The sequence below is a fragment of the Maylandia zebra genome, linkage group LG20 (assembly GCF_041146795.1).
Source record: "Maylandia zebra isolate NMK-2024a linkage group LG20, Mzebra_GT3a, whole genome shotgun sequence".
In the NCBI taxonomy this organism is placed as follows: domain Eukaryota; kingdom Metazoa; phylum Chordata; class Actinopteri; order Cichliformes; family Cichlidae; genus Maylandia; species Maylandia zebra.
Genome location: NC_135186.1, coordinates 37,132,503 through 37,146,888, shown reverse-complemented (window position 1 = coordinate 37,146,888; position 14,386 = coordinate 37,132,503). Strand labels below are relative to the sequence as shown.

Below are 14,386 nucleotides of genomic sequence, written 5' to 3'. Positions count from 1 at the left end.
TCCTCTCAGGATGGGGCCCAGTGCTTGAAAAAGGTTGACAACCATTGTGTTAGTGAATGGGAAAAACTGCCGAAGGAATTTTTGGAGCATTTTCATTTTGTGTCATTTGGTTGTTGGAAATGCAGCTGACGCTTTCTCACCTCATATTCCAGGTCATCCTGCCTGTCCACCTCGTGGTTGGATACATCAAAGTAGTCATTGGGGTCGTTGTATTCAAACACACAGCTGGAGACAGAGAGGTGGGGGACAGAGGAACCGATCACCATCGTGTCCAGTGTTTGAGACATTTGTGGAATGTGTGGAAAGTTTTAAATCAATGTTGTTTTAGTGTGAAGAAATGACCACGAGTCAGAACGTACAACTCATTGATCTCGTACGGCACTGCCAGGTGAGGGAGGGGAGGTGATGGAGGAGGTGGTGGGGGAGAGGAGGAGCCTCCCTCACCATGGTGGTGGTGGTGACCTCTGCTTCTCCCCAGGGTCAGAGTGTTCTGGAAACTGATGTCAGTCTGCGTTGCATTGTCAACACAGTCAGGGATCGCCACCATGGCAACAGAAGAGACGGAGGAGCTGACCGTCCCGTTTCCGCACACCAACGTACCTGAGGAGGAGACGCAGGAGATTCAGGAGCACAGATGACGGAGCGGAGCCGAGTTTAAACTGAAACTCTTGGGACAAACTGAAATTTACACGTTATAATATTTTGTGATGATTTGAAGATGTCCCACATGGAACCACGTCCAAACAAACTGTATCCAAACAAGTAGTTATAATTTGGGGTGCTTATTGCTAACCCAGGCTTATCATGTACAGCAGAAAGATGTGAAAAGTGTAACTGACGTAGACGTGTTAGAAACTGCCCTTCCTCATTAGACTCTAATATGAGAATGATTGACTTTATAGCAGAAATAAATGTTAACTGGGCTACACACTCCTATCCTTTTGGTCACTTCTAGCTCCAACCTTTCATTTTGTCTTTGTCTTACTCTTCCAACTGTGAACCTGAGAATGTTTTCTAAGGAGCTTGGAAAGAAAAGCATCCGGACTTCTTTAAGTTGCTTGAAAACGTTTCACCTCTCATCCGAGAAGCTTCTTCAGTTCTAGGGTCAAACGGTGGAGAGTCCCAGGTTGGTGGTGCATGATCAGGTCAGCGAAATCAAAGGAGTAGCTTTGAGCTACAACCTTCAGAGGTGGCGTCTAACATGATGAAGAGTTCAGACGTCCTGCTATCACACAAAGTAGCAGTCCATCTGAAGCCAAACGCTGCCTTCACATTTCAGGCTTTGCTTTTTCTCAGATTTACTCAGCTGACCTTCAGAAGCTCTACAGAGAAATGGAAATCTCACCTTTTTGTAGAACACCATGAACCCAGACTCCCAGCATTTACAGACTATTTGCACCTGTGATCTGTTGCTCACCAACATTTTCGTCCACATCAGACCTGGACTGTCTTTTCTATCTGCTGGAGATTTGCTCACAAACACAAATCACCTCTCCGCCCTCAATAACAGCTGCATTACATTTATAAGTCTTTTATCCTGTCTTCCTTCTCTCACCCCTCCCGGTCACAAGGTTTTGAATCAAACCATGATACTGGCCTTCACTAAGTCCTGCTGTGGTGGCTGATTTAGAGCCTAATCGGGCTAACTGACTCATATGAAAGGACCAAGTGGCAGTAGATGCGTTCACTGGCTGTGGGACCTTTCGATCGCCTTGCTTTCACTTTGCAGTTGTCTGAAATGTTACCTACTGATGGAGGTCTTTTCTTTTTCCCCACCGTCATCATGTGTGGCTCACAGGTGACTGTATGTTTTTCATAGTAATATTGCACAATATTGCATACATGTGTTTTCATCAGCAACTGTTTGCTCGAGTAACTGAAGTGAGCAGACTTGAAAGGAGGCAGGTGACGTGAGTGATAGTGAAACAGAGGCACGGATATTAAAACGCTGCAGTTACATCAGAAAAGATGGCTGAACTGCAGCAATGACACGAATATTTGATGCTAAGAGCGAGAGAGATGAAAAGTTTAAAGAAATGAGGGAGAAAGATGAGACAGATAAAATATCACAACAACATTAGCTTAAATGAGGCAGAATGAAAAGAAAAGGATGAAAAGATTAGCTGAGATGTAATGAGGCAAGAATATGGGAACGGTGAAAGAGAGAGCATTAAGTGTGGTTTGGGCTAAAAGTGAGGAAGAGAAGTGAGGATGAGACGGGAAAAGAAAGGAAAAAGGATTTGTGTCTGACAGAAACACAAAACTTCAAAGACAGGAGGAAGCACCTGTGAAAGAAGCAGGTAAAAGCACTGACACGGTCTGTGCTTTTGCATGCGTCTAATATCTGATAAACTGTTTACCTTTCCTCCTGTGACTTTTGCACCCCAGCCCAGACTGGCTCAAAGGCTCCTGGGAGTTTTGTGATTGGTCTAGCGGCAGCTGAGAGGGTCTTCTTCCTCTGAGCTAAAGAAGAATGCAGGTTTATCCAGCTTCATTTATATGCAGACAATGAACGCATGAAGAATAAATTAAGTTCACAAGGAAAACAAAAATCAGAGACGGTGATGAAATGTATGCAGACACAATAATTTAGCATCATATCAGAGGCTGATGAAAAAGAACTCAAACAGCCTTTAGCCAAACTCATGGACATGCATTTGGATTAAAATCAATAAACAAAAACACATTTAAAACAAGGAGGAAAAAAGAAAAGAATAAATTCTACTTTATTTAATTCAATCAGGATCTTTTTATTCTTTGAGTTGTGTTAAACTATTTTCTTGTATGAAGAATCAACATCTAATCTGATGCTTATCTTTGTTAAAAGCTCACTAATACTGGATGTGTTTAATGTTGTGGTGTTTTTCACTATGCTTCATATATATGTGTATATATAACCTCTGAGCACGGATCCATAGAGGCTGGGGTCTATCACACCAGGCAGGACCCCAGCCTGTGTAAAGATGCCCCAGAGACAATCCAGCACATAGCAGCAGGTGCAAGATGCTAGCAGGCAAGGCATACATGGAACACCATAACCAAGTAGCCGGCATAGTGTACAGGCACATCTGTGCCGAGTATAACCTGGAAGTCCCGAGGTCAAAATGGGAGATGCCCCCAAGGGTGGTGGAGAATGACCGAGCTAAGATCCTGTGGGACTTCCAGATACAGACGGACAAGATGGTGGTGGCTAACCAACCGGACATAGTGGTGGTAGACAAACAGAAGAAGACGGCCGTAGTTGATGTAGCGGTTCGCAATGACAGCAACATCAGGAAGAAGGAACAAGCTGGAGAAATACCAAGGGCTCAGAGAAGAGCTCGAGAAAAATGTGGAAGGTGACGGTGGTCCCCGTGGTAATCGGAGCACTAGGTGCGGTGACTCCCAAGCTAGGCGAGTGGCTCCAGCAGATCCCGGGAACAACATCGGAGATCTCTGTCCAGAAGAGCGCAGTCCTGGGAACAGCTAAGATACTGCGCAGGACCCTCAAGCTCCCAGGCCTCTGGTAGAGGACCCGAGCTGTGAGTGGACGAGGTGGGAACTTTCTTGGTGGGTTCTGTTTAGAATGACTGCTGCTCGGTCACTTACTGAACTTTGAACCTCTCTGATCTTATTAAAGAGAAACGGTGACAGAGCCCAACAGAAAACTGAAGAAAACACTCTGCTCATTTATTCTTTAATAAAATATTCTAAGCCAAGTCTTTCCACCTGTCACTGTGTAATATTCTACTGAGGGCTTTTTATTTAAAATGTTGTTCCTGTGAGATTAAAGGTTTTGGAATCAGAGGTGGAAGCTGTATTGTAAGAGTAAAGGAAGGTGTTGAAACATGGAGGCAGTGAATACAGAAAGCTTAAAATGTAGATGTGGAAACATGAAAGAGAGCTTCTGGTTGCTCAGAGAGCTGGCGCACACTTATCAGACCTTCCTCCGATAAATCAGTTATTAAAAACTGTGTAGGCGGCAGAGTGGGAGGAAATATTCTCTATCTGTCATCAGCTTTATGGGAGTGGAACCGTATTAAAGATGACAGATAGAAGGCGGATGGAGGGAAGCGGGACAGCAGGCAAAGAGGAAGAGAAGTCAGACACGGAGGAGGATCACTGGAAGCTGACGGATGGCAGCAGTGAGATCTACCTTTACGTTTCCGTGTCTGTCCATCGGCCGCAGGGAGCTACTCCAGCCTTTCTGCTAAGAGAGAGAAAGACACAGACTGATGGTCAGTGAGGTCACAGAGACGCCCTGGAGTTTGTCCAGGAACAGAAAACGAGACAAAATTCCTTTTTTTTCTTTTCTTGTCTAACACATGGAGAGATTTAATGTTTCCGAAGGGTTTTCCACATTTTAGGTGTAACATTCCTCATTGGCTGCACTGTGTTTAAAAACCACTCAAATATTTCATTTTTCCACCTGTTATTTTATAAAGGCTATGAAATAAAAGGCGCACAAACACAATCAGGGTCTAATGTTTTTAACAATGAAATGACGTCTAAAAATAAAATAAACGTAAATAAATGTTTTTCTGTATTTTGTTACAAACTGGACGCACAGCTATGTTGTTGCTGATTTTATGCATTTGTAATAATGATGCGGTCAGTGTGTGTAGAAGTACTCTGTCTGACTGCTTGAAACACTTCTGCTTTTTGATCTGTGTGATGTCATCGTGAGGTGGTGTAAGAAGCTCCACCCACCTGCTGTTTGTGAGGAGCAGCCAAACAAAAGAAGAGAAGACGAGAGGCTGAACTGAGGGCTGCACTAAAGGAGCATTACATCCATCTATTCATTTTCTTCTGCTTATTCAATTCAGGGTCGTGTGGGGGCGGAGCCTGTCTGGGGCTGGGGGCACACCTTAGTCAGGTAGCGTCTCAGGGCTGACACAGAGCCACAGACAAACATTCACAGTCACATTTACTCCTGTAGAGAATCACCGTGTAACCTGACTGCATGTCTTTGGACTGTGGGAGCAAGTCGAAGTACCCGGAGCGCTATGATGTGCTGGAAATGAGTCGAATAGACGTCACTAAGATGATGGCAAACCACTGTTTTGCCTTTGTGCTCTGGCACTTTACAGATTTATAGCCATGTTCGACAGAATCTTTCTGACAAGCTGAGCTTAAAACAGGAGCTTCTGCTCCACTGAGGATCTTTGTGGATTTTTGGTGTCGCTGTTGGAGAGCTGTGATCAAACACTTCTCCCGGTTTTTGTTTTGGTCTGGATCAGAAAAGGAGGCGTCTCACAAACAGGACGTCGCTCCTGTCTGTGTTCAGCTTTTCTATCACAAATCAGTTTTCTCACCTTTCAACATCTGAAACTCAACATCTTCACCTGCACTAAACATTTTTTCTCCATCTGTGTATTTTTACTCAATTAATTGCAGTTTAATTACTTTTGGAATTATTCATAACTGGTATTTTTTCAAGTTATTGTTCGGGAACAACACGCAGTACTCCTATCCTGTACTCTGAGGGTAGCCTTCAGTCATTTTAAGCTATTCATGCAGTGTTAGGAAGACGCCACCCTCAACGTTACAAACTGAACCAAAAGGCTCAGATGACATCAGAAAAGCGCCTCTGCTGCCTCACAGCAGGACGGTCCTGGGTTTGAATCCACGGGCCGGCTGTGTGGGTTCTCTCTGGCTCACAGTACTCAGTCATGGGTGTGAGCATGAATGGTGCCCTCTCTGTGTTAGCCCTGGGAGGGGCTGGCGATCTGTTCACAGTGAACCATGAGCTTTACACTGAGTTCATTCATGAAGCATTTCTGCTTATTGATGCTGTTTTAAATAATTATCAGACAATTATCATCCATTTAGTGATCAGTCAGCAGCAGGAAGATGTGCAAACATGGCTGTTGTAGCATTTTGCACAAAAATATAAAATAGCAGAAAACCTGTTTTCATGTGATGTCACAAAGTGCAGCATCGTTCCTGTTAGCATTTTTAGCCCTGGTGAAAACATTACCACTAAGTAACCTCATGGTGGACATTATGATGGGACCTGCTCCACGTCCAGACTTCAGGTGTAGTGCCACATGTTACAGCACACAAACTGTCAAATGAAACCCACACAGTGTTTTGCACACTTAAGGCAGAACAGACGCCAATTTACAAGCTAGCCGCTCACCTCTAGTTGGCTCCCGCCTCAATCAACAGCTCGTGACAAGCATTTACGCAATGAGCTGCACACATTAGCATAAGTAATACAGCTGTAAGCAGAACAGAGGGTGTGCAGCCGTCACTCGGGGGGAGATATTAAAGGAAACACCTGCTTAGAAATGAACATGCAGGTAATTATTTATGAGAATGTTCAGTGTTTCTACAGGTATGTGCTGTAATAATTAATGCACTGTATCTATTAGCTGCTCAGGCGTGCTGGAGTCAACACTCATCAGATTAATGTGTGCAGACACACACTCATCAAACTAATGCCTGGAGACACACATGCAGGAAGCAACTAAACGTACAGCCTAACCTGCTACTTCCAGGTGAGACACACCAGCTCATGAACACATGCATGGACCCACACAGACACACAGACACACACTCCTCCTCCTCCTCCCTGCCTTTGTTTCAGAGCTAATTGTTATGCATTACATGCCCTCTGCAGGTTGTCTGGCAGTGTGTGTGTGTGTGTGTGTGTGTGTGTGTGTGTGTGTGTGTGTGTGTGTGTGTGTGTGTGTGTGTGTGTGTGTGTCCGCGCACGCGCATCTGTACGTGTTTGTCAGTGAACATGAGGCTTGAGACGGTCAATATCCAGTCAATAATCACAATCATCTATCAGGCTCTCACTGTTATTGTGTGTTTCATCTCCCATTAAACACGCCTGCCTGGAATCTCTGCACTGACTAAAAACATTTCTGTGTGTGTGTGCGTGTGTGCGTGTGTGCGTGTGTGCGTGTGTGTGCGTGTGTGCGTGTGCGTGTGCGTGTGTGTGTGTGTGTGTGCGTGTGTGTGCGTGTGTGCGTGTGTGCGTGTGTGTGTGCGTGTGTGTGTGTGTGTGCGTGTGTGTGCGTGTGCGTGTGTGTGTGTGTGTGTGTGTGTGCGTGTGTGTGCGTGTGTGCGTGTGTGCGTGTGTGTGTGCGTGTGTGTGTGTGTGTGTGCGTGTGTGTGCGTGTGTGTGTGTGTGTGTGTGTGTGTGTGTGTGTGTGCGTGTGTGTGTGTGCGTGTGTGCGTGCGTGTGTGCGTGTGTGTGCGTGTGTGTGTGTGTGTGTGTGTGTGCGTGTGCATATGGGACACAAACATTTGCTCTTTAGTGTGTTGTACAAAGGCTATGAGCTCATGTTTAAGTGTCCTGTGTTTTAACGCTTGTTGGAAAATAACTGAGCGAGTTGGACTTTTTTGAAGAGCACCATTAAGTCCTTTTATATGACTCTGAATGTTTCACATTTAAATAAAGTAAAGAAGTTTTAAGGCAGAATGTTTCTAGTTAATTATTTCACGTTGCAGATTTAATATTTAAACAGTTGCTTTTTGGTTTTTAAGTTGAGCGACGTGTGCGTCTTAGCTGTCGCCTCTGATGGCACGGCTGGTGAGCACGCTGGCGTCACTGTGTTTGTTTGTGTGGATGTGGAACTTGACTCTGAGTGTGTGATTTTCTTGTCCATGATAATTATAGCACTCAAAACATCCCCCCCCCCCCGCCGCGCTCCGGCTCATTACGGCGGCGTGCACGTGTGGCTACAGGACGATGACAATACTCGTCCCGACTGGGCTCTGCCACATTAGGCGGACAGAAATCACAGCTAAGTGGAGTGTGAAATTAATAATTGAATGAGAGAAAAGAGCTGACTGTTGCCTTTTGTTGGAAACAGCCCTTCTACTTTTCCCGTGAGAGAACCCCGACATCCGATGGAGCTTTCAGTTCAGCTGGATGAAACTCCATCAGAAGCCTGTTGTGTTTAAGATGGATTATTGATTGTATTCAACAAGTGGAAAGCATTCCTAAAATCATCCTTTTTAACCCTGTGGGGGAGACTCCTTTGCTGTTTGGCTCCTGACTTCTTCAGCCAATATTAACAAAGAACACATGATGTGTTCCTTTTTAATTAATAGGCGCAGCAGGTTCAGTTTGTCGAGAAAAACAAATGTGTTCTCCCATAAACAGAATCGGGTTTACAATCCTTCTGCTCACATAAAAGGCCCCATCTTATCTTAATGACGTGATAGTACCATAACACCAAATTAACAAAACCCCAACCCTAAATCCATCACAGGAAGCTCAGCATGAAGAGTGCAGTTTTAGGCATGTGAAGAACACAAACCTTTAAAAGGATGACTGGACTCTATTATTCCTGCACTTGGGCTCAACGTTTACCAGCTGACACAAACGGCCGTCACAGCCGAGTCTGACATGGGACTTGACGTGCAAACAGGCAGCAGAACTGATTAGAGCGAAAGTAGAGACGAGTAAAAGCTGCCACTGAAGCAGACGGTGCGCTGAGACTTTACAGGCCTGCTGGGCTTTTGAGTAAAATGACTGCCATCAGCTTTAAGCTGCTCTGATCGTCGTGGCACGTGGAGCCGCCGGTGACTCCTTTTATTGTTCTGCATTGTTGTTGCCGTGTTTTCAGTGTTTCCGTTTGCATCAGCAGCTCCTGGGGCTTCAACACGTTTCTTCTCTCTGCTCATTAACTATTTACTGATGCCATCAACACACACTTCCACCACATCTATCAGCACACACGCAGAACTAGTTCCACATGAACACATTTTCCTGTCATTTATCTTTTTCACCCACCCGGTCTCTATAGCGCATGAACACACAAACAGGCGAGAGAGATGTGTGAGGGATCCATTTTTCATTTCAGAGCACGCCGAGGGGAAAGCAGAGATACTATAATCATACCCGAGGGAGAGAGAGAGAGCAGCAGGAGGAGACGGGAGCGGTCAGAGAGGAAGAAAGAGGAGATGGAGGATGAAATCAGGACAAACTGCAAGAAAAATGAGGAGTAGAAAGAGAGAAAATGGGGGATGGGTGACAAAGAAGATGAAAAAAGGAGTGAATGGCACTCTGATTTCTCTTTCTCACCTCTTTCAGTTATCTGGACTTTCAGAGTCTAATAGCAGTCAAGCTGAGGTTTGAAGAATAGACCTGAAGATTAGTGGAAACTACAAAGAGGCCCTCAGTGGAGAACTGACTTCATTTAGAGGAGGGCTGCTGCCGCGGCATGCTCAGCCTCTGTGGTCAGTCTGCATCCACCTGTTTTTGGACAGGTCCCTAATTTCTACACATACATTTATGAGCAGAAAAAGCAAAAACATTCTTTTGAATGCTTCCATAAAACGACTGCGATTAAGAATCTCTTTGCACACATGGACACATGGACGGGTGACGCAACAACACTAACCAAACCTAACCAACACTAACCAAACCTAACCAACACTAACCAAACCTAACCAAGCAGGCTGTGAAAAGTCAGACACAAAGTTGAATCTGAACTTTGAGGTTCGTTGCTCCGGCGTCCTCACACAGATTCAGCCCATTATTTTTGTTCAGCAAAGCAGAACAAGCACCATTAAAACGAGGTGATGGTAAACCAGTGAAGCTGCTAGCAGGGGGAGGATGGTACTAAGACTGGTGCTGCTGAAAATTAAGTGATATTAATGTTTTCTGACAGGTTGACATAAGAAAAGAGGCCTTTCTTACACCGATTTTCTTAATTATTTCAAACATTTTTAATATATTTTTACAGACTGACATCGAGCATCCAAACATGGTGACTGTAGGTCTGTGTCTCTATAGCAACCCCACATCTCAGCTTTATTATTATAAAATAAAAAGTAATTGAAACTTTTAAAAAGTCCTCCCAGCTCACACCTGTGACGATGATCCAGACTCAAAGCTTTAAAAATGAATCATAATCGCTGCAATCATTAAATAATCAATGAGCAAAATTAAGTGTGATTGAAACACAGCTAACATCTGAAACTGGGCCAGGCTTCAGTGGACACCGTCCAGCTTGTTTTCAGTCATTATACTCAAATTACACTCAGTCGTGATTATTATGATCAACGTTTACATTTAAATCGAGCTGGGATTTCAGTAAACGTGACATTTTTTTCTTGGTTACTGCATTTTTTTTATTTTTTTGGAGAACAGACATCTAAGAATTTAAAAACGTGCACATTTACACGTCCCGTCAAACAACGCAGACGCACTTTGTCCAACCTTTGTTCACACGAACACCTCAGCTCACATTCTCACAGCAAAATCACATCTGTTGTGTTCAACATTGAGTGGAGTCTCCACAGAGCTCCAACCCACTGAAAACCTCCAGCGTTTCCTTGAAACACTCTTAATTATGATTCATGATTCAAACATTTCCATTTTAGCTTCCAGGCATTTCACTGATGCTTCTGCCGGAGCAGCAATAATCCAACGTTCCTCCTACACAACATCTGTTCCTTGTTGTCGGCCTGACTGATGGAGCCTGTTTGTAACAGACGGGAGGAAACAACAAGTCTTTAAACAGCATCGAAACCAGCAGCTCCTCAACTCACAAAAGCATTTTAAGATCAGATAGCTTGATGGTTCGGTTTGCTAAGGTCAGCTTGGGCATCACATAAAAGCTCATATTCAGGCTATTCATAGACGTGGATATTGAAACGATCCAGCAAGAGCTTGGTTTTCATGGGCAGCTGTATGTCAGACTCGCTGCCCTTTGACTCTGTTCAAGCCATTTATGGACAGGGTTTCTAGAAATCAGCTCCCTGCAGAAATGTGACTGTTGCCCATGTGCATGTAGATAAATGACCAGACTGAAAACTGAGATCTGACTCACACCAGCCAGTTCACCAGTCTTCGCACTGAGCGTGTGTCCTGGCACCCAACTGCTGCTACAGACCAGAGCTTTTCTTTAAGGATCATTTTACTCAAACAACCACAAAAACACTCTTTCTACTCTCTAATGGTTTCTAGCTTTACAGAAAGCTTTTGTTTCATGCAAGTTTGAGATGCCCTCCTTTAATGGACTGCTCCACTCAAGTGTCTGTGTGGAAATGTGAACACAGACACTTGTGCACTTTTCCAAGTCAGTTGGTGGCTAGTGACAGAGGGGAAAACGTACATTTAACGATGCCAATTATTAGGTTGTTTTTTTAACAAAGACATAAATAAGAAGAAAAAATGATAAACATTTGTGGAGAAGAGGATTCAGTGACATGGAGGCGGTCTCAGACCAGGCCCTGATTAATCAGAGGTTTTTTAAGGCGGAACGCCGGCACATCGAGCAAACAGACTTAAATCCTACGTCCTTCAATGTCCTTCGATTCAGTAACCAGAGGAAAATGTTACACAGTGTTCAGACTGAAAGTGCCCCGGGCTTGTTTGAGCGGCAGTGTGCACAGGCGTTCCCATATTAGCCCAACAATCCTCCTTATCTGCAGACACCGGCAGGAAGAGGAGAGGGGGGAGGGGCCCTCACACCCACTGAGAAACACATCTACAGTACCTGGTAAAAGTACTTGATATTTTGCTAGGAAAATGTTTTTATGTACATCCAGTATATAAAAGCAAAACAGAGTTTGCACGATTCCAATAAGCTCAAACGTCAATGTCTGGTTTAACCACCTTTATTCCTTAACTGCAGCTTTCTTGTAATGTAATGATCTCCAGGAACAGGTCTCCAGGTTTCTTGAAGGACATTCAAAGCTCTTCTTTGGATGTTTCTGCCTTTCGTGCTGTTCAGTGCCAGGATGATCCCACACTTCAGTAACACTGAGGTCTGCACTCTGAGGAGGTCAGTCCATGATGGAGCTCTGTGTGTGTTTCTGTGCAGGTTTGCTTTTGCTGCACTGCAGATGTGTTTGAGATCTCCAGCACTCCTGCCTGAAATGCAACACTAAACTACGACATGTGTTGGTCTCCACTCAGGACCTGTGTCCGGCCTTTGCTAGATTTGTTTTCCTGCTTCCTGACCACATGACCTTCACTCTTCGTCTTCTTTTGTCCTCCAGTTGTTTGGTTTCTTTAAATGCAGAACAAACAAGGCAAGCGGCGCCAGCCCAGTTTACCTAAAAATCAACCTCAATGAAAATGTACCAAAGTTATTTCAAACACTGTTCAGTCATGAAGCTTCCTGCCTGTTTGCACAGATCCTTTACACTTGACTTAAACCCGATTAGGTACTGTAGCGTGTCTCCATTTCACAGGAGTGTCCGCACACTTAACAAAGACTGGATGTTGTCAAGCTGAGGCTCTGCAGTTTGTTTGATAAACCTCTTGGTGGGAAGACTGATGGAGAGCAGAGTGTGAGGCAAGCTGTCGCTGACTCTAAGATCAGTTAAGAGCAGCAGTTTGTGTGTAACTTTGAGTTAAATTGACCTAAATGTCTAGCTCTTTGGAAGCAAAAAGACATGTAGCTCAAGATATTTGCACAGAACCAAAGACCAAAGTTTAAGGACTTCAAACTCTCCGCCAACTTCCTGCTCCTGCTGTCAAATAAATGGAGAAACAGAAGAACCTGAGAGTGTGATTTGGGAGAGCAGACTCTTTTCATTGCTTTCAGACATTCTGCATTTTGTTCCCACGATGAGCACCATGGGAAAAGGTTGAGATTCAGACTGTATGTGAACAGAAACATGTTTATTCCAAACAGAGCTCCCAAAGGTTTATGAAAAACTCGCCCGCAAGAATATCACCATTTTTCTTTCTTCCTTTAGTTTTTCTCTTTTCTATGACGTATCCATCCACCATCGATATTACTGAGTCGTGGCTCGGATCGTTCAGCCTGCCCCTGGTGCTCACACCAGCATACAGACATACATTTCATTTTGAAAGCGCAAACAAAGCATGTAGCATAGAAATATGAACACAAATCATTCAGATTGTGCTTTATTAGCTTTCAGCTGCACATGATGGGCACTGGCACATATTACAGAACATATCTCTGCTGATTCTCAGTCATGTGCCCATTATGTAAATCCACACTGCTTGCTATAAAACTGCCCTCGCACAAACATGCATTACTGCAATGATGGGTTTTAATATTCATGACCTAAAAATCATTTGTTTTATCAACTTTGCATTCCTGCAGTCACACAGCAGTCATATAAAGGTCATCACGTTTAGGCGTGGTTTCATGAGAACCTTTATTACAACAGTTAGGATGATGATGATGATGATGATGATGATGATGATGATGATGGTGTCCTTACATGTTTGATTTGGCAGAGTTTTACCCTGATGCAGCCCTATGAGGACACAATTCTGTATTTTGAGGACGGGGTTAGCTGCTGTGTTGTCAGCTAATGCTAACAAACTTGGTCAGAAGGTTGTATCACACACACATCAGCCACAAACTTTCAAACTTGTCAGCATCCAAATGGATGAAAAGAAAATGGCAGTACGGTTTCCACGAAGGAGAAAAACAAAAGCCATTTCATCATCATCGTCATTCTTTCTGTTATTAAGATGAGAGACTGAAAGGATCAACTCACATTTGGAGCAGCATCAGAAAAATATTATGTTTGTCATGTTAACAGGAATCTTTGTGTTACATCAACCGACGTCTTCAAATCCAACTTGATGATTTATTGGCCTTAGAACTAGAAACTATGATATTTATAAGTGTTCTGTGTGTTGTCAACATACAGAAAGAACCATGTAAACGTTTAAAATCTCATGTCACATTTGACCTCTGACCTCTCCTTTCGGTTGAATAGATTAACCTGGAGGTCAAAGTGATAATAAGTGACAGTAAGAAATCATATTTTATAATGGTATTACTTATATTTACATTAAATAGAAATTCTAAGTATCACTTTTGACCTCTGACCTCTTCTTCAAGATCAAATAAGGTCAAACTTTCATGAAAAATCTTTAATCTTTAAAACTATCTGCTGTACTGGCAACATGTAAGAAATGATACTGGTATATGGGGACTCGAAGTATCACATTATAGTTCGCATGCTGATATCACATCACATTTGACCTCTGACCTCTATAAAACCTGTGGTTACTGGAGGTTTCAAGCATTCTGAGTACGCAGGACCTCCACAGTCTGAGTGCATAAACCTTTTTCCCCTCGTTGGTGGTTCGGCTAATTACAGCAGCTGCCAGACCGACTCCGTCACACAAAAGAACATTTTGATTACATTTAATTTGAAACATTCACGTGTTTGGAAAACATGTGAAAGCTGTTCCTTCATAAAGTGACGGATACGAGATATTTTAACCTATCCAACTACCCACATCTGCTCCATACGGGGTATGCCAGCAGCTCCCGCCTCTGTCTCTGACAGATCCATTTCAGATACGCAAAACTTTGTTTTTCTTCATTTCCAGCCTCACAGCTTTGATTTAGAGCTTTCTGCACTGTCTGAGTTTAATATCTGCATAAAGACAGCTGGTTATGGATGCTTTGTTGCTCTGAGTTTAACTGTGTAACAT

The 14,386-nt window shown here is 43.6% G+C and overlaps 1 protein-coding gene across 2 annotated transcripts in view; it reads right to left on the bottom strand.

The window, feature by feature from the left end:
• Window positions 1-14,386, bottom strand: part of LOC101466206 (PDZ domain-containing protein 4) — a 48,513-nt gene that overhangs the window by 16,758 nt on the left and 17,369 nt on the right. For both annotated transcript variants that reach the window (XM_004567551.3, XM_076878448.1), the window contains 4 exons: window positions 4,136-4,189; window positions 2,361-2,463; window positions 360-600; window positions 141-225 (listed from right to left, as the gene is read on the bottom strand). In XM_004567551.3, coding sequence (XP_004567608.3) covers window positions 141-225; window positions 360-600; window positions 2,361-2,463; window positions 4,136-4,189 — 483 coding nt within the window. The remainder of the gene's footprint in view (window positions 1-140; window positions 226-359; window positions 601-2,360; window positions 2,464-4,135; window positions 4,190-14,386) is intronic.